Genomic DNA, 20,808 nt, shown 5'->3' on the forward strand with positions numbered 1-20,808 from the left:
AATTATGGGTTGCGAGTAATTTTCTTGTTGGGGGTTAGGGTTGTGTCCCTAACCCAAATTTTGTGTAAAAGATGTTTAATTTAATGTAATGATGCGATTTTCATATGATGGATGCTTATATCTATTTTTGTTGGGTTAAAATGCATGTCTAGGAGCCTAGTCAACTCTAGGGTGTGTATTTTGAGCATGTCTAGAATGGAGTTAGAGGTTTGACCCCCTCTAATTCTTAAGCTAGAAACCTTCAATTTCATATTCGAGGGGTTATAAGTATGGTGATTTACACCAGTTGCGTGATTGCGCGGGCGGGTCGCTTAGTAGTCTAATTCCTCGATTTCTACGCCTCTTGATGTGAATTAGGGACCCTTGAACCGGCTCTAATTCATGTCAAGTGAGTTCCTACGACCCTTGAACCGGAGTAGGAATACTATGAAAGGGAATTTCGGTCCTTGAGTCTTGAACCGTCTTAGATACGACTACCGCCAAAGTAGGAAATTTGCATCTCCATTAAATTAATTTCCGACACATGAAATTTGGTAAAGGAACCTCTCTAACACCCGACATTCTCATCTATTTGGTTTACACTTTTATTAATTTCTTTGTATTTTTATTAATTTCTTTACATTTCATTACTTTTTGTTAACCTAAAATCATCTCTCAAAATATTGAACTTCAACTCATTGTAAATAATCATCACTAGGCTCTTAGTTTTGGTTAGGCTTTTGATGCAAATTAAAGCCGAGCATTGCTATGCTAAGGCTTGGTGCCTTAGATTAGTTTTTTATTTATTTTCTTTTTATTTTTCTTTTGTTTGCTTATTGACTTTAGTTCCGACCACCCAAGGATTGTGAGTTAGCTACTAATCCCCGTGGTACGATAATCTTGGGTACAATACTTCCCTCTCTTGACAATGATACGTACGCTTGCGTAAATGTGTATCAAGTCAATGTAGTTAGGTCAGTCAAGCTGTTGAATTCAAGGGCTAGTTACATAGAGCAACATGATACAACATGGTAATTCATCAATGCCCTTCTACCTTTGCCGGTTGTCTCTCTGCATGACTGGCTCCAGGACAATGACTTCAACTTCAACTAAGCTTGTGCAAATCTTCAGTTGCACAGAAATGCATTAAAAGTTGAAACTAGAAAGAATGAAGCAACAAGTCCAACCTTGTTGTTTCTTATTCGAGAGGATATCGAACGTCCTAATGGTGGAAAGCCTTGTTGTTTCTTGTACATTTGCTCATGGTGCCAAGACTCTTTTATTACTTTGGCTTGATCAATTTGTATACATTGTAATTCACAGAATTCTTTCAGCACTGGTATGCTGTTCATTTTTCATAAATTCAATGGATATCAGTCAGAACTTGTGTTTCCTGGTTGCTTTTCCTTTTATTTTCGAGTGTGTTATTACTCTCTGATCAGTTTTTATAACTTGTAAGTAGCACAATATATGAATATATGAGCACTGATATGTTGAGAATCTCTCATGATATGGAAAGATTTAGGTGTAAATGCTAATTGTTTCCCTTCACATTTTGTCAATCGTTGTAATTTATTTTTGTGATAATACTTAGGATCTAGATTATTCCATACCATAGAAGGTAGATTGTTTTCTTATATATCTTGTAATATTCTGAATTGTAATCATCATCAATATACCAATTATCATTTTTACATGGTATCAGAGCAAAACGCTCTTGGACCTAAATTTCAAAATATTTTCAACCAGTGTTGGAATTTCTTTGAGAAGCTTTTAACTTCTCCTTTTGTTTATCATGGCTGCCGCTCATTCTACCATCCATAAACTTCAAGCAATTGCTCCCAATCTTACCATTGAACAATGCCTACAAATTATGGCATTGGTAAAGAGTAAGGGTGTTTTTTCATCTCAAGCAAATGGTACAGGTTTACCACATTCCTCTTCTTTTCTTAATCATTGGATTATAGATAGCGGGGCAACATACCATATTACATCCATTCCTAATTCTTTATCAAATCTTGTTCCTACACCTTCGTTTCCTCCTGTGAAATTACCTAACGGTGAACATGCTCCCATTCATTCAATTGGGGATTTTTCTTTTCATTCTAATCTTCGTCTAAATGACGTGCTTTGTGCTCCAAGTTTTAAGGTTAATCTTATCTCAGTAAGCAAGCTTACAAAATCTCTTAAATGTTTCATCACTTTTTTTCCTGACATGTGTCTTTTGCAGGACTTGGTTACGAAGAAGATAATCGGCTTGGGTAGGGAGCATAACGGTCTCTATTACCTCACTCCAAATTTAGCCACTAAACCTTCACATATTTCTTCTGCCAATCATGCAGTCATGTCTACCACCTTGTGGCATCGACGTCTTGGTCATCCTTCTCCAAATCGCTTGCAATTGCTAGCCAAAACAATTCCAGGTGTTTCTTGTAGTGCAGATAAAGTATGTGATGTCTGTCCATTAGCCAAGCAAACACGTCTCTCATTCAATTTGAGTACTATTTCCACAACAAAACCATTTGCTCTCATTCATTGTGATATTTGGGGTCCTCACAAAATTGCATCTCATTCCGGTGCAAGGTATTTCTTGACAATTGTGGATGACTTTAGCAGATGTACCTGGTTGTATCTTATGCATGCTAAATCTGAAACTCAAAATCTTCTGAAATCTTTTCTTGCCTTTACTGAGACACAATTCAATCAAAAGGTACAACACATTCGTTCTGATAATGGAAGTGAATTTTTATCCATGCGTTCATTTTTTCAAGCTAATGGCATCATTCATCAGCACTCTTGCGTTTACACACCCCAACAAAATGGAGTTGTGGAACGAAAACATCGCCATATAATCACGATTGCCCGTGCTTTACTTTTTCAAGCTAATCTTCCATTAGAGTTTTGGGCGGAATGTGTTCTCACAGCAGTTTATCTTATCAACCGTCTGCCTGCACCACTTTTGTCTGGTAAATCTCCATTTGAAAAAATATTTCAACGTGTTCCCCAATATTCTCATATTCGTGTTTTTGGTTGTCTTGCATATGCCACTAATGTTCACCCCAAACAAAAATTTGATCCTCGTGCTCATAAATGCATATTTGTTGGATATCCTTTTGGTCAAAAGGCATATAAACTTTATGATCTAACTACCAAAAAGTTTTTCACTAGTAGGGATGTTGTTTTTCATGAGGATATATTTCCTTATAAGCAAGATTCTCCTAATCTTTCTCTGCAGCCTCATGATGCAGTGCTTCCTAATGTGATTCCTGAAAATGATGTTCCTCAAGAACCCTTGTCTGCATCTAGGGTCTCTCCCATTGAACACACCCTTCCTCAAGTTGACAATTCTTTATCTCCAAATGTCTTGTCTGACCATGAGACCCATCCCAATGATCAGACACCTCCATCACCATCTTCACATCATTCATCCCCTCCACTTGACAACTCTTCACCTTCATCACCATCTTCACCTCCAGTACCTAATGAGGATACTGTACCTGCACTTCGCCGCTCAGAACGCGTTAGAAAACCAAATGTCAAACTAAAAGATTATGTTTGTTCTCATGTTGTGCTGCCTACCCAGGAGGATTCATCGTCTTTGTGGCCATTTCCTAATAAAGGTACGCGTTATCCACTTTCTAATTACATTTCCTATCACCGTTTTTCTTCATCTCACCGTTCTTTTATTGCCAATATTACTCGAAGTGTGGAACCTAATAGTTTTGCAGAGGCCATAAAAAATCCTCAATGGCAAGAAGCAATGACATCTGAAATTCAAGCTTTGGAGGCTAACAACACCTGGAGCCTTACTCCTCTTCCTCCCGGCAAGGAACCCATTGGCTGCAAATGGGTGTACAAGATCAAGTATAATTCAGATGGCACAATTGAACGTTACAAGGCCCGCCTCGTTGCCAAGGGTTACACCCAAGTTGAAGGAGTGGATTATTGTGAGACTTTCTCACCCACTGCCAAGCTCACCACATTTAGGTGTCTCCTCGCTATTGCTGCCTCCCGAAATTGGAGTCTTCATCAAATGGATGTACAAAATGCGTTCCTTCATGGTGACCTTCATGAAGAGGTTTATATGCTTCCTCCACCTGGATTCAGTCGATAGGGGGAGAATCTGGTATGTCGACTAAATAAGTCATTGTATGGTCTCAAACAAGCTTCCCGAAATTGGTTCTCCAAATTTTCCAATGCTATTCAAAAGGCTGGTTACAGGCAATCCAAGGCTGATTATTCATTATTTACACGTGTGGTTGGTAATTCTTTCACTGCTGTGCTCATTTATGTTGACGATATTGTGCTCACTGGAAATGATCCCAAAGCCATTGAATTATTAAAGGCATTTCTTCATAAGGAATTTCGCATAAAGGATCTTGGCAATCTTAAATATTTCTTGGGCATTGAAGTCTCACGGTCCAAGAAAGGAATTTTCATTTCTCAACGAAAATATGCATTAGATATTCTACTTGATGCAGGTCTTACAGGAGCACGTCCATGTCATTTTCCTATGGAACAAAATTTAAAGCTTACACCTACAAATGGGGAAATTCTTAAAGATCCCACACGTTATCGGAGATTGATTGGGAAACTCATTTATCTCACTGTGACAAGACCAGATATTGTGTATTCTGTTCGGATTCTTAGCCAATTCATGAATCAGCCAAGGAAGCCTCATATGGAAGCTGCCATGAGAGTATTGCATTTTATTAAGGGAAATCCGGGTAGAGGCATTTTCTTTCCATCAGAAAATGATTTGGCTTTAAAAGCTTATTGTGACTCAGATTGGGCAAGTTGTCCAACAACAAGAAAGTCAACAACTGGATATTCTATTTTCCTTGGTAATTCATTGATTTCATGGAAATCTAAGAAGCAAAGTAATGTGGCGTGTTCATCAGCAGAAGCCGAGTACCGTGCTATGGCAATGACTTGTCAAGAATTAACTTGGTTGAGGTACATTTTACAAGATTTTGAGATTATTCAAGATAAACCTGCTTCTTTGTATTGTGACAACCAAGCTGCATTACATATTGCCGCCAACCCGGTTTTTCATGAAAGAACAAAACATATAGAGATTGATTGTCATGTGGTTCGAGAGAAGCTACAAGCTGGATTGATTTCTACTAGATATGTTCCTTCTTCTCTACAAATCGCAGACATTTTCACAAAGGCATTGGGAAGAGATAGTTTTGAATCTTTAGTTTCCAAGTTGGGACTTCATGACATTCACTCTCCAACTTGAGGGGGAGTGTTGAGAATCTCTCATGATATGGAAAGATTTAGGTGTAAATGTTAATTGTTTCCCTTCACATTTTGTCAATCGTTGTAATTTATTTTTGTGATAATACTTAGGATCTAGATTATTCCATACCATAGAAGGTAGATTCACTAGATTGTTTTCTTATATATCTTGTAATATTCTGAATTGTAATCATCATCAATATACCAATTATCATTTTTACATGATATAGTGAATTGCAACTTCTAAATCAGTCACTGATTGTTTCAAGTGCAGGGGGTTGGTGAACAACTCCCTAATCACAAGTTGGATCAAAGATTGGCAAATATCAAATGATGTCCTAGAGTACTTGGTTCTTACCTAACCCACTACAACTTCATGAAAATTTGGATGAAGGTCAAAATTGGAACAAAAGGTTTAAACAAAAAAATTGGTACAGGGTACATTGATCCAGTGAACGTGGTGAGCAAGTTGAGGAAGCTATGCCGCACTGAGATTGTCGTAGGACCAGCAAAAAGATGAGGATAAGAAAAAAGAGTTAAAGAAGGAACCAAAAAAAGCAGACGATACGAAGCCGAAAGATTCAATAGATGAGCTTCTCAAGGCATACGTAAGGACTAAAATATCTTAGATCTAAATATCTATTGGAATTGTGAAAAAGGAAGATATCGAAAATATCGGAGATATAAGATATCAAATATCGTTTTTGGAAGAGTCAATTTATTGCAATTACATATAAATACATATGAATGTCAATTTCATCTACATCCAAAAAGAGACTCTAAGTGATTGAAAAGCCGCTCGCTAGTCTACAAAAGTGCAATAATCAGACCAAAACATATGACTGATATAATACAAATTGTGGTGATGAACATGATAGTTATAATCTTTTTAGAGCTGCTGACTATAGCCCCTATAAGGAGATAATAAGGATGAATCCAACTGGATAACTGATCATGTACTTCTTCATATTGATTACATCCATAAACGTCATAGCCAAATTGATTGTTGTCTTCATGAGATTCATTTGAGGTCCACTACTAGAAATTTTCCCATTCCACACTAATTTGAATCAGTCTCTATTGGGACAAAGCACACTGATAATAGTGGCTAATTCTATTACCCTCTATGCAGCCACTAATGAGGAATCAGTCCCCTCTATAGCAGGTGCTATTGGGACATTACACACTAATAATTGAACAGTGACATAACTTGGACCAAGGCAAGGCTGCATTAAAATCAGTGCTGATATCAGTGGCTTTGGAATGGCACTGATATCAGTGGCAGATTTGTGAAGCTAAATTAAAAAAAAAAAAGGTGTCACTCGGCACCTTTACATTCTTACTGTACTTTATACTATATTTTATACAACAATTACATTGACTGAAAATTACAGATGTACCCATCAAAATTTAAACATCCAAGACTCTTCCTCCCCACAGCTGGCACCTCCTCTTTGATATGGACAACCTGCAAATAAAATCAAGTAGTTAGTTCTTATTCTAACAAATATATAAATTGACATCTTAACATATACAGAAACATTATGGTAAAACTATTGGATGCATAAAGTAAACTGCAAATACGATAAAGGATGAACCTGATAAATGATAATCATACAAAATTTTGAATCCTATTAACTTAACTAAAAGGAAAATTAACAAGTAATACATGCCCACAAGTAAACCAGTTCATGAACTTAGTTAATTGGAATATAAGTTCCAGTAGATACCAAAATATTGAGGTCATGACAAAGAAAAAAAGGTGTGTGTTTGACTAAGCTAGCTATAATGGTAAGCAAACAAAATTGGTAGCTATAATATTTCTGTTTCAGGAATGACTAAGCCATATATCAGAAGCCATTTCTATTGTAATAAACAAACACCAAACAGAGAAAAAGAAATTAACCTAAGACAATGCTTTGTGAATTGCTTGCAAACCTCATAAATAAAAACCACCAAACATAGAAACTCTGAGTATAGACATACATATTGGTTTAGGGAATGATGGAGTCATCCTGGTTGTATGGATTTCACTCTACCATTAGCTTCCAAACCCCCAAAAGCACCTGAGCAGTGACCTATCGTAGACTGAAACACCACAAAATGAGCAAGCAACTGCATAGATTAAAAATAAATTGTCATCATTAAAAATAACCACAGATGATTCACAAGTATATATTGTCATCATCTATTAAAAATAAATTGAACTGCAATATGCCATACCTTGCTCCAGTTTTGACAAGTTATCGCTGCACCTATTCATGGGTAGTTCAAATTTCATGCTATCAACTTCTCGAATATATAGATCAATAGTTATCCACCTAGATAAAAGTGAGACATCTTTTGTGACCTGAAGCAATAGAAAGAGGCAAGTTGATATAATTGTGTAGAAGAGATAGACAGTCTAACAGCATTATAAATTCTACATAAAAAATAATTTAAAGTTTGCAATCTAATCATCAAATCTAGCAACAAACCCAAAGAAAAGAACAGGGAAGAGAGAGAAGATCGAAGTGAAGGGTAAACTGATGGTCTAAAACTTTACAAAACTAAGTCATGCTTATCCATCAATGTCTTTGTACAGTTTAGTAATTAATTCTAAGTACCAAGGCTTGCTTTATTCCCTCAAAACATGATTTACTGCTCCATGAATTACCAACACCATTACCATTACAGTAAACTAAGTTATGTATAACAGAGATCTAATATATGCCAAAGTTATGATTAGTTCATGCTTCAGGTCTTTTGTTGACATGAAAGGCATGTTCTAGATTTAAGAGAGTAAAATACCATTAGGAGAACATATATGAAATTGAGAAAGAATTTGGTATATCAGTGAACACTCCCAAATCCACTAGGCTGAGATTACCTGCAATCTACATGTTCTAGTTCCCATAGAGCTCGGTATTGCCTTGCCACAATCTCAATCAAAAAGAAAATCCCTCAATGCACATTCACAAGCAGATAAACACAAAAATTCTACCAAACTTTCATAAGCAAAACAATGTCTTGACTCAACTCGAAACACCATACAAAAGGATATGACGTGCACAGAAAAAAGGGAAATGGGTCAAAAGAAATAAAAAAATAAAAAAAAAGTTTGCAACTTTATACTTATCTCTACGTTCTAGTAAGTGCAAGAGAGTAAGAACGGTACCAGGAACAACATGGCACAGATTAACCAAGGCATACGATAGATTAGTGCTGTAAAACACTTCCCTGCTGCCAATTTTGTACGGTCCAAATGTATAGGATTCCAAAGCCATCTGGGTCCATTTTGCACCAAAAAACCCAAATCAAAATAGATTAAATTCAGAAACAACAACCATGAGAACAAGGAAGAGTTGGAATAGGAACTACCTTGCTGGAGACCTGGAGAAGATAAGGCATAGTTTTGATAGGAACTAGATTGCGAGAGAACTTGGCATCTGGGAATGAAATTTTAGGGTTTGACGAGAGAGAGATCGAAGGGCTCAAGATTGGGTTTTTAATTTGACAAAAGTCCAAGCAACTTCTACCCTCAACTAACGATTGGTTGAGGCCTGGAGATTAAGCGGCTAGGGGTCAGATCCAGAGAGAAAAGAAACAAAGCTGAAGGCTTCAAACGGAGGGTCGTTCTTCTCGAGAATCCCTCCTTGGCTTGACGATAACGCCGTTTGGACCAGAGACGCAGAGCTTGGAAGCATGTCAATGGCGGAGTTCTTTGCTGAGATTGAAAACGGCTGAGAAAAAACTAGATCTCTTTTAGGTTTGGATTTAGATAGAGATGAGGGGAGAAACCTCCAGATCTAGATCTAAATTAGGTTTGAACTCTGAAGGAGTAAAGAGAGAGAGAGGTTGAAGGAAGAAAAGCCTTTCTCTTATCGTTCAGCTCTTCATCACTAATCCGACGGCTATAAAAGATTGTCGAAACCGATGTGTCAGCTCCACTACCATGGTTGACACCGATATCAGTGGGTTGAACTATAAATTAGTCACAAATATATGCATACTATTCACTTACCCATTGTTGTACAGTGTGAACAAAATTTATCCCACTGAAAATTCACATCAGTGGCTTACTATTTCCATTTCCGACTGATCATTTTTAGTGGCTAGCTACTAGTTAGTCCCTATTGGGGAAAATTCTAGTAGTGGTCTCACTGCGCTCTGTGCCTAAACTGATAGAGTCAAAACTTAAGTCAATTGAAGAAACATCAGATGGGATACTTTGATCATCAGTTGCACCTCTAGTCCTTCTCCCATATCGGGTCTTTTCTTGAGCACCATGATCAGTTGTTCTAGCTCCGTGGTTTTTATCTTGAGTGGCATGATCAAAATTACCTTCACAGATAAATTGGTTTAATCCTCCACCCACAGAAGATTGTCCATAGTCATATCTTTCACCTCCACCACCTGTTCTGCTTCCACCATTTTCATCATCATCAGAACTATCTGGAGTTGCTGTACTACCCCACGCATCACCACTATCTGAATTATCTCCTGAGTTTTTAACAACTTTTTCAGATAAGACCCTCTCTACATTGATTCCAACATTAGTTGCAGTTTCTACAACTTGTGGAAGAGGTCTTCCAACTTCATCATCGAGGTGTGCATGCATCATCCAATTATGAAGTGGATCAATGCCATTATCAAGTGGCTCACTTGGAACATGAAGTAGATCTATATAGTTGTTTTCATTGACCACATTTTTTTTACACTCTTTTGCAGAGCAGATCATAACTCAATAGTCTGTTCTCTTTGTCTGAAACTTTAATATAATTGAGGCCAATCCCATATAATTGAGAAAGATAAAGTGAATGAGTTACTTTTTGAAATTGCTTCATCATGAATTCTCCTTATCCAGATTCGCCTTCAAGAAATTTCTCCTCACTTGGATTCCACTCCTCACTCGGATTTCCCTCAAAGGGAATACTCCTCACCCAAATTCGATTTGAGAAGATTTCTTCTCTCGCTTTGAGGAGATCTCTCCTCACACAGATTTGCATTTAGAGAATTACTTCTCACACAGAATCACCTTGAGGGTATTTCTCCTCACCTGGATTCGCCTTGAGGGGATTTCTCCTCACCCAGATTTCCCTTGAGGAGACCTCTCTTCACACATATTTGCATTTAGAGAATTACTGAGTTTTTTCTATTTTTTATTTTTTTAATAAGATTTTACAGATATATCTTCACTTTATCGGGGATATATCTTAAATATCTAATATATCCGGGATATTTTGATGATGTCGGAGAAATTTTGGGAAAAACAGTAGAAAATAAGATTTTAACCCCCTAAGATATATCGGTTCGTCGAAAAAGGGAGATATCGGGGGATATATCGGAAATATCGCAAAATATTTTAATCCTTACGAGGCAAATCACGTCAAACCCGCCATTAGCTCAGTATTATCAAGTGAGTGTGGAAGAGAATCCCAATTCCTGTGTCATCTGCTAAAGGGTTAGAAAAGATAAGAGCCAAGATAAATAATAGGTCAAATGTTAGATCGATTTTTGGGTCATAAATAATTCCATTTTAAGCCCAGGGTTAAAAGAAGAACAAATAACATAGTTATGTGTGTTAAATCCCAATCTATTCTTAGTGGCCGGGGGGAGGAAGCGTGCTGACATGATCGCCCGGCACAGATTAGTCTCTGGGCCTAGAAAGTTTTTGAGAAACCATGTGATCTTGATTAAAAAAAAAAAATACAAAACAAAACATAGTTCTGTGTGTTTCATATCAGTCAACCAAACTTGATATTTCCACAATCAAGCAAAACTTGTCTGAATTTGTGTTTTGTAGCTAATTTTAGCATGTTGGCCCGCGAAGCCCTAGCCACTAGATGAGAGGGAGATTATAGCATTTAACGATAATATTCATGCCCACGTCAGATTATTATCATTAATTCTTATTGAGATTCGCCGAGATTTCTTATTTGGTATTTAACACCAATAAATGGCATTACATATCAATTACAGGAGCAACATGTTGCATGGCAACAAATCAACGTTTATGGGCTAATTGGAAGCATTGAAAGACGATATTTATTTAAAGCTATCTTAAATAGCAAAACAAGGAGAATGGAGTCGCAAATAGCAAAAAATTATGGACATTTTTTGTGTCATTGAGACCGAATTTTTTTTAAATTCAATTGTAATTTCTTTCCTAAGCCTTACGTTTGTAATTGAATAAATACGACTCTCCAGCTTATTGTAAAAGGCCCCGACCAACATAATACTACTGAATTTCTTGTAGAACTTTTCTGCTATATTTTCTCTCAAGCCTAGTCAATTTTTATCGCTTTCTTTAGATTCCGCACTTTATCTTTCCTGCAATTTACTATTCAGGCCCTTTAAATTTCATGCAATTTATATTTTTGTATTGATTTTTCGTTATTTAATTTGCGCACCTTTACTTTCTGCAACCTATATCAAAAAATCAAAAAGAGAAGCAACATCGGTGAAAAAGCCGAAAGTCCTTGCAACAAAGGCATTTGAACCTAGTGGCCGAGACAGTTCCTTCCTCGGCCCACAATTTGAAGAAGTCAGATCAAGCACAAATATTAATCAAAACCTTGCTTGACTAATCGACCGCGAGTTGGCACGCCCGTGCAATCCAAAAGAACAATTGGATCACAAGTCTCTCGGCCTCTAATTTTGGCCGAGACGATTTTGAGGCAAAAATCTGTTTTTCACTTGTGGCCGTAGTTTTGATCTAGGCCAAGTATCCCAATGCTAATTAATAAAGAGAAGGGGTAATACGAAAGAAGGCAGGAAGAAGTCTAGTTCAATTTTTTTTTTTTTTTTGTTGCATGTAAGCTAGCTTAGAAGCAAGCATACTGTATTGAGATAACTTAAGGTCTTATGTGCGTTCTTTTGTATATAGAAATGCAGTAATGTCGTTTTTGGTATCTGTTCTGTTCTGAGAACCTTGAGTAATCATCCTAACCTCAGTTATGACCTTAAAACTTCATTCTTCTGAGGTTTGTCACCATGATTAAGATTAAATATGGCTCAAGGATAATAACAGAGGAAAGTTGGCAAATGAATTGTAATAAAGCATAACGGGTACAATATGTACAAGATTTTGATGCCATTTTGCAAAATAATATTCCATTTGCTTCTCATTTTTCTTTATTCAGTCCTTTGCACCATTGAATGGGTAGTAACGATCTAATGTTTACCAAAAAAAAAACAAAAACAAAAACAAAAAAAATACATCTTCTGATCAATTTCTCGCTGGAACTAATAAATTATTGCAAACCCTTCAGGACGCCACAGGTGCTGGTCCAAGTGAGTCATCCATGGTAACAAGAGTAGGTATTTGACCATGGTTTACAAAATCAATCTTATTCAAGCGCATACAACACAAGACTTGCTCCGGTAATTCTTCTTGTTTTTGTGCCTGAAATGTTGTTTAAACACACTTAGTTTTGATTGTTCAACTAGTATATGGGTGTCACATTGTGCTAAAATAGTGAATTAATGTACCTGGATTGTTAATCCCAAATTAAATACCCCATTCTTCAATCTGTCTCGGGATGATTCAAGCCCTTTCCTGGAGATGTAGCTGAACGTGTGTATGTCTAGGTCAATCTCAAAATAATTAGGTCCCCTGAAGAAATTGTGTTGAGGGCGCGAAAGCACTGGTTTATCATTATAAGCACTTAAAAGCTTCTTCTCAGCAGAACTCAGTTGGACCTCGTCTGGATTAACCAATCCAGCCATAATTTTTAGCCTTTCCCTGAAAGGAACCGACGACTCCTTTGTGAACCCCTTAACCATTTCGGTATCATCCTCAACAAATCTCTGTGCCATTAAACAAAGAATGAAAACAAATATTACACTCTATGCACCACCAAAATCAGAAAATGTGGATACTGAAAGATCAGTAAAGATATTCACAACCTTGATGAATTCTTGAAACTGAGGAGAGATGTCTTTGTCAAAATTTTCACTGACTTTAAAGTATAATACAAGACTCATGCCTTCACCATCACATTCACTAGGGAACATTGTAATAGGATATGTAGGAAACTGCAACAACAATAATTTATTAGCTTGATAAACAAGTTGGAAAACACTGCACTAGAAAGACTCGTGTCATCTAACATGAGCCTGCAGGTAGTTACCTGTATATTAACAATAAGGAGGGAAGGAACTTTGTCATGTGGTTCTACAGAAGGAAGCTCAAGATGCTGAGCAATGTGATCTCTCTTCCTTGGGCAGATAAACAAATCAATACCAATTGGTACATATGAGCTGTAGTTTGGAGCAGGGTACTTCTGTTTGTCTTTGAAATAGTTCACCCCGCGGAGCTTAAAGACTGAAGGCGAGATTTCAGACCAGGATCCTGGAGTTGGCTTCTCTACCGCTGAACAAGGAATGCGTAGTCCTGCTTTAGGACGGAATAAGTACTTCTGATCAGAAGCACCTGCACATTTTAAGCAATGTTGTACTCAATGATAAATGAGTGAGTTCGAAATAACAGAAGACCATGCTGACTTGAGTACATACATGAAGTCCTTTCGGGGTTGTCGATGGATTTTCTCCCTGTAGGAAAGCATGATAACTGCGGATTGCTTGGGCTGATCCATTTTTGTCATTAAAACTGATTTATGTTTTCTCTACTGAATGCGTGCACCTCGACCATCGATTTTGAGATACATAAAACCCTTCATACTCTTGCATCCATTATCTACAATGCATGCTGCACTTTCATACTGGACCAATTGACTATTTGGGATGTTTCCAATTCCATTACCGACTACCATAGGAGGAAACCCATCTGACAAACCCGAAAAAACAAAGAACTATAGTAGTGTCAAGATCACGAGCTAACACTCGCAATTTAACCCACAAAGTATTGGAAAATTGAGATTTGAGTACGTCACCTCCATGTACGCTAGCAAAATCAACATCTGAATCAGATTCCATTATACTATGCGACTCAAACCAGGTTTCAGGTCCTTAAGCTTGGCATTTCCCTGTATTAAAGACACAGTAAATGTATAATCATATCCAAACTTTCAATCAATACAGGTGATGAAAGCTAAACAGCAAAAAGTTAGAAAAGACAGAAAACAGAACAATACAATTGATATTATCGAGTAAACAGATGCAAGTTGTAATTGAAACCAGTGTCATCATCATGAACAAGGACGACATATTTATTTTGCATTAAGTTAATTAATGCATGCAAATGGGAAGAAAAAGCGACCTGGTGCAGGGCAACAATTAGGACTCCGGCAAGAAAAAGAGAGAGGAAAACTGTCGTTTCTGGTGGGGAACTAGCTAGGCCTCCTCCTCCTTCCCTTGAAACGAACTTAGTGTCTGTGCTCTCTTTGTTTCTCTTGCTTTGTGTTGGTTGAAATTCTGGTGAAGGGTAGTTAATAGTTGTACGATGATCCAAAAGGATGATTAACTAATTAGGACAGTAGGGAAAAAATTTGAGCATCCCAAATACGAAGACAGCAGTTTTGCGTTGAAGTCGGATCCTTTTTTTTTTTTGAATAAACAGAGGAGTAGCCAGAAGCACTTGGCTAAACCTTCATTGATATTCTGCGTTGAAGTCGGATCCTATTTTGGGCAGTGCCTCTGGATTTGTTGGAGCAGCTTATTATACACCCCGCTTCCTACGCTTTTCCTTCCTTTCTTTAAAATTATTCTCGATAGGAAATTAGAACTTAGATAATAAAACGGAAACATCAAAACTCTCCCATCTTGCACCGATCACGAGAAGTCGAGAACTAATTCCAGAAGGCATGAAACCCTATAGTAAGAACTTTCACATTGAATATATCGACTTTCTGTGTTTGTTGTTTTATGGATCGTGAGCAAACACTTTAGTCATAAATTATGCACATCTCAAGTTGACAATCTAATATTACTTGAGCAACGTAAAACATCCCAATTTGAATCATTTGTGTTTATAATTAGTAAATCACGATTATAAATACCCAAACAATTATCAATTTGGCTAAAAATTTACATAAGTGATGTACTCATAGAGACCTAACAACTGAACGATAGAGATACCGATATGTGATTTAAAAGTTGGTCTAAAAACTGTTTAACTTCTTAATACAGAGCTAACCAATTAGCTCTAGAGCGCTCATCTCTAGACATTCTATATGTCACATTCTTGCTTTGAATCAAATAGCCCATACTGAAGTGGGTGGTTAGATCACACTTTCACTACTAAAAAGAATTGCAATTGCTTCGGTTTTTTACTTCGGCAACAGTTGCCGTCGCAATAGAGACCCTATTGCTACGGAAAATGTTCCGTCGCGATTAAGCCTAGTTATTTGCGACGGAAAATATTTGCCGTAGTAACTTTGTAATCAATTGCGACGGATTTTTATCTTGCCGTCGTAAAATACATTTGTATGTTTACTTTACCAAAAAAAAAAAGAGGAAAGAAGACTTGGCAACGCATAAACGTCACCGTATTACTCTTGGCGCTAATCCAAATAATCTTCCCTCTCTTTTTTTGGGCAAAATTTCGTACTAACAAAACAGCCCTAATTCTTTTTCCCAAAGTCCCAAACACAACCGCTCTCGATCTCTCTCTCTCTTGCCCAGTACCTCACCACTCTCTCTCTCGCCCAAAGTCCCAAACTGGAAATTTCTCAGCTCCGGAACCTCACCGTTCCCGCCGTTATGAACATTCCGATGGCCCAATCTTCTTCTCGCCGTCAGCTTACAGGTGACTCTTTGATTTTCAGCTTTCTGTGTAATTTGGCTCTTGGTTGTATTCATGTTCTGATTTTGGGTCTGTATGGGATAGAACAAAAACTTGAGGAGGTAGCTTAAGGAGGGAGGAGCCCCCAAAACGAATTCGAATAAAAACCCCCAAAAAGATTCTAACTTTGAAATCGGAGGACTCCCAAAACCTATAAAGTTTCAGACTTTGAGTTTTCTTCGTGTATCTGCAACTCGGTACTGATTGAGTTCCACAAAATGGTATAATTAATTTACAGCTTTCATTAAGATTTGAAAAATTGGAATTTTCAGATTGTATATTCTTTATGGTTTTACTGTCAATGATTTCAAGTTTAGTTTAAGTTTACAATGATAGCACATATTTCTCAGAAAGAAATTATAGTATTAGTCAATCTTTTGATATTTTGTACTACTGCTCTTTGAAATATCGTAGAAAAATGTAATGGCTTGGTATATTGAAAGATGATAGTAATGCATATCATAATTTGTTTACAATGATACAAATCTTGTAATAAAATTTATACTGTGAACAAATTAGTTACTGCACAACAGAGCAACTGCAATGCGCGTTGTTATGGTTTCAACTTAATCATTTTTTTTGAATGAAATTAGACAATATCATAGAAATGCATGATCTTATCCTTCACTATTCAACAGTCAACTTTTTTAGCCTATTTCAAGTGTTAGAATTGATTGAAGTTAAATGAAAAGTTATACTCCAGTGAAATGCATTTATAAGGACAATTACTAGATCATTACAATGATAGAATGCTGCAATTCCTTTGGTTTCTCTATTGCTAGAGAGCTTAAACTGAAAATCAAGCCCAGTTATAACTATTTCGTTGCTACTCCACGCGCCGTTTCGCATTTGAAGTTGGATTGCTTGCTTGAAGGTGAGCAAGTTGAAGTTGAGGTATGGATACTCCATCACGCTTTTTTATTGAATTCTTGAGTTTTATGCAGAAATTGTGAGTTTCAAACCTATAATTATTGTTGAATTAAATGTAATTTGGTTGAGTTTTCCCGTACACATTACGCTTCTGCAAGTTACAGATTCTCAAGGTTTTTCTAATTTTTGAAACTTTACTGCCAGGGATATGGCATTGTTCTTATTAATACTGACGAGGCAGGTACCTTGATAGTCACCAATTTTCGGCTTCTTTTTCTGGTAAGTGATTCATAACCAGGCAATTTTACCATCCATCTTCAATGTGCATTATTCTGGTCGTCATGTGCACCTGTGGGATAAAAATTTTGTTAGAATAGTGCTCTAATCCGTGTAACACTAACATCTAGAGTTTGATGCCCTGAGTTTGAAACAAAAACTCTTTCTATCTCTGGAGCCATAACTCGCATAAAGCTAGATATTGACTGACCTCGGATGCTTATAATGAGAAGAAGAAGAGTTATCAGAAGAGATTGGACATCTTTTTCTCTTGCCGTGTCATAAACTGGCGATGGCAATTCTTGCCCTATCATTTGCTAATTAAAAGAAAAAGAACTGTCTTTTTGTTTGAGAAAACTGTTCGAACTTAGCAGGTCTATGGTTAGGTGGAATACAGATTATGTAATTCACACACACATATTTATTATTTATTAAACCTTGAGTATAATGACACTGGTGGTTGTGTGCATTTGATTTCCCAATTATTGCCGTTTTGTCACCTTAGCTTGTTTTATATGCTTCCTTTTTTTTTATTTCAGAGTGAGGGAACTAGAAATGTTATTCCGCTTGGCACAATACCTTTGGCAACAATTGAGAAGTTCAAAAAAATGGTAAGTTATACTGTCTGTATATATCTATGTACATTGAACTATGTTCTGGATGATACATTATTTGGTGGTCCGGTCTCAAATGTATTTCATGACTGGGTTTATTGATTTGGATGTCAGAATTTCTGTACGTTGTTGAGTTAGAATTGCTATATATTTTCAATTCCTTACTCCTTACAAATTGGGAGTTGAGGACAGAGAGCTTGTGTCGGTCCCTTTTGATAATTCCAAGCACTGCTGCTGCTGCGTTTGCTTTGGGATTGGGCTTTTGCTGTTTTAAAAGATTTTAATTGAGAGAGATAGACTTGGTAATCTTTTATGTTTAATCAATTTGGAAACTTTGTGATAGTCCCATAGCAGAGAATTTCGATGAGATTGGTGATGGATTTGTAGTTTAATTGTATTTCAAGTAATGGGCTGGACCCACCTTTGAACCATTATGAGTTCATCGTGTCTATGCAGTTCCATGTTTTACTTAGTTTATGTGTCGATTACATATGTGATCATGTGTTTTATGCAGTAGTAGTTTTCTGTATGATCGAAAGAGCAGTATAGTTTAGTGATACTTGCTACATGATTCCCATTTTGGAGTCTGCAACTACCTTGGTAGTTTCATTCAGGCTTAGATTTTGAACCTAGCAACTATTTCTGTTAAGGTCTTTCATTCGTAAAAGGTAGTATTATTTTGATAAATCCGAGCAGAGTGCCACCACAGATAGTAATGTTGAACCAATGATATCTCTGATTTGAGCCTCGTTTTTCCATTTACATCATTAAGATAAGTTGGTGTAGCATGTAGGACGGAAGGTGAGGGACAAATGGATTTATTGGTGGAATCTGAACTTGGGTTCTAGCAGTGTATTGGTGATGTCCTAGCCTGCTTGCCATGTTGCTTGTGAAGTGAGATTTGTTATGACTTGGCCCTGATTGATTGAACCCTGTTGACTAGTATTGCTGGTTTGCACAAGTCAGGATCAGATTAGGTGATCAGAACTACTGTTAAGCTAGATGTCTAGTGTTCTATTTGATGCACAAGATGCATTAGTTGGTGTAGCTCATTTGCAGGACAACAAGCATCAGAATGTTGAGGACAGAGAGCTTGTGTCTGTCCCTTTTGATAATTCCAAGCATAGCTGCCTTGCATGAATCACACTCGTAGCATCACAAGTAGTTCTTAGGTACTTCTATTTTTATGAGTTTCAAAGTTAACAGCTATCACAAGTAGTTTTTGTTCCATTGTGGATGTGCGCTTTGTTATTGCTGTAGGTTCTGGAGCATGCTTCTGTATGTCTCTGTGAATTTTTCATATTGGCTTCTTATAACTGAAGTTCATTCCATGTTTTCTTTGTGTATATGTACACAAAACAGGTGCTGATATAAGAATTCACCTCTGCCTCTAGCTGAAATAGGTAAACGCCAAGTTGACTTCTTTGATTGATTGTGTCATATTTATCTTGAACATGTATAAGATGTCATATTTATCTTGTATCATTAACTCTGGATACACTGGTTATATGAATTTGAACCAAGTAGCAAGTAAGATGAGTGAATTTGCTGGAAATCTGCAGAAACTGTCCTGCAGTACAGCTTTCTTTGGTATTTCTTTTATTGACCTCCAAATGACCTGAATTTTTGATATGTTTTACTTCTGTTAGTTAGCAAAGGATCTGGAAAGTTTCATTACATTTTGACATAAAGTGAATGTTTTGTGAATTTTCCCAGTTTGGTCTGTAATAGAGAAAGTTTTAGAATTTTAAATGTTCCTCTGATTTTATGTTTTGATTTCAATGCCTTAATGTTTTTTGTTTTGTTTGTATGCACGAAAGAATATGTGCATTTTGTTGTCTATCTTGCTTACTGGACATTAAGCTAACATTGATTTTTCTATGTTTATATTACAGGTTCTCATGGCAAAAAGAGCAAAGCAAATGAAAGCAAGTGTAAAACTCACAAGTAAAATGGTGCACTTGTGAGTGCGGTTATAATTTTCAATACTTGTAAATGACAATAGATTTATTTTCATATTAGTGTTTGACTATTTGTATTTGAATATGGTACGATGACTCAATGGATATTTTTAACTATATTTTTTATGAGTTAATGTTAATTTCCTATTTGATTTAATGGATGCAGATATTAATTACTTAACTATTATTATTAATTATTTGTTTAATTTTGTGGAAATAGGTAAAAAATAATAATGATAATAATAATAAAACAAAATTAGCATTTGAAAATTAATTTTGAAAATACACATTGCGACGGCATCATAGCCGTAGCAAATACCTCTACATTGGCTACCCTGATGGAAATTTTGCGACGGAAGCTTGCGTAGCAAAACAATAACTGATGCGACGGCAAGAGAAATCCGTCGCAATTACCTTTTGCGACGGCATTTTACCGTCGCAAATGGATCTTGTGACGCCACCTATTGCAATGCCAACATTTCCGTCGCAAAAGGCTTAATTTTCCGTCGCGAAAAGTTTTTTCCGTCGCAAAAGCCCAATTTGCCGTCGCAAAATAGGCGTCGCAAAAGCAATTGTTTTTAGTAGTGTTTGAAACTCATTTCCTATTTTGAATTAGAGATGCGCTTTTTTTAAAATGTCATTGAAATTTACAAGAGGAGTTTTAAATACACACCCTTATTTTCTTAATACACACCCCATACTCAATACACCACCTATTTAATTTTTCATTCTAATATTAGACTAAATACACAATCCAAATGACCTAAAATACCCTTAATCCCTAAAACCATGAAATATCCTATTATTTGACTATATTAATATTATTATTTAATATGATTATAATATATTAGTATATTGAGATTTCATAATTTTCTTTTTGTTCAAGTAAAACCCTAATTTGTGTTTGGCACCAAACTCTAGGTTACTTGACCTAGTGGTAATAGGGTTTAATTAGAAGAATCTAGAGATTATCTTTCCTTGTATGATTCAGACTCTATGCATTGTAATCCTCTATATAAAGAGGCCCCTATTATCAATGAGAATGCACAGTGATTTCCTCTCAATTTCAGTTTCTCTAAAACACGTTATCAGCACGAGCCCTAACCCTAGCCCTAAAAACAAAAAACCCGAAAACTCT

At 36.5% G+C, this 20,808-nt stretch overlaps 1 protein-coding gene across 1 annotated transcript; it reads right to left on the minus strand.

The window, feature by feature from the left end:
* Nucleotides 1-12,242: 12,242 nt before the first annotated feature.
* On the minus strand, nt 12,243-14,703 carry LOC112199632. The gene is made up of 6 exons (XM_040519129.1): nt 14,426-14,703; nt 14,100-14,192; nt 13,338-13,639; nt 13,114-13,242; nt 12,697-13,014; nt 12,243-12,610 (listed from the first exon to the last, which is right to left on the minus strand). Exons 2-6 carry the CDS (start codon nt 14,140-14,142, stop codon nt 12,473-12,475), a joined length of 930 nt encoding a protein of 309 aa, XP_040375063.1. The 5' UTR covers nt 14,143-14,192; nt 14,426-14,703; the 3' UTR covers nt 12,243-12,472.
* Nucleotides 14,704-20,808: the final 6,105 nt, after the last annotated feature.

The sequence above is a fragment of the Rosa chinensis genome, chromosome 4 (genome assembly GCF_002994745.2).
Source record: "Rosa chinensis cultivar Old Blush chromosome 4, RchiOBHm-V2, whole genome shotgun sequence".
In the NCBI taxonomy this organism is placed as follows: Eukaryota; Viridiplantae; Streptophyta; class Magnoliopsida; order Rosales; family Rosaceae; genus Rosa; species Rosa chinensis.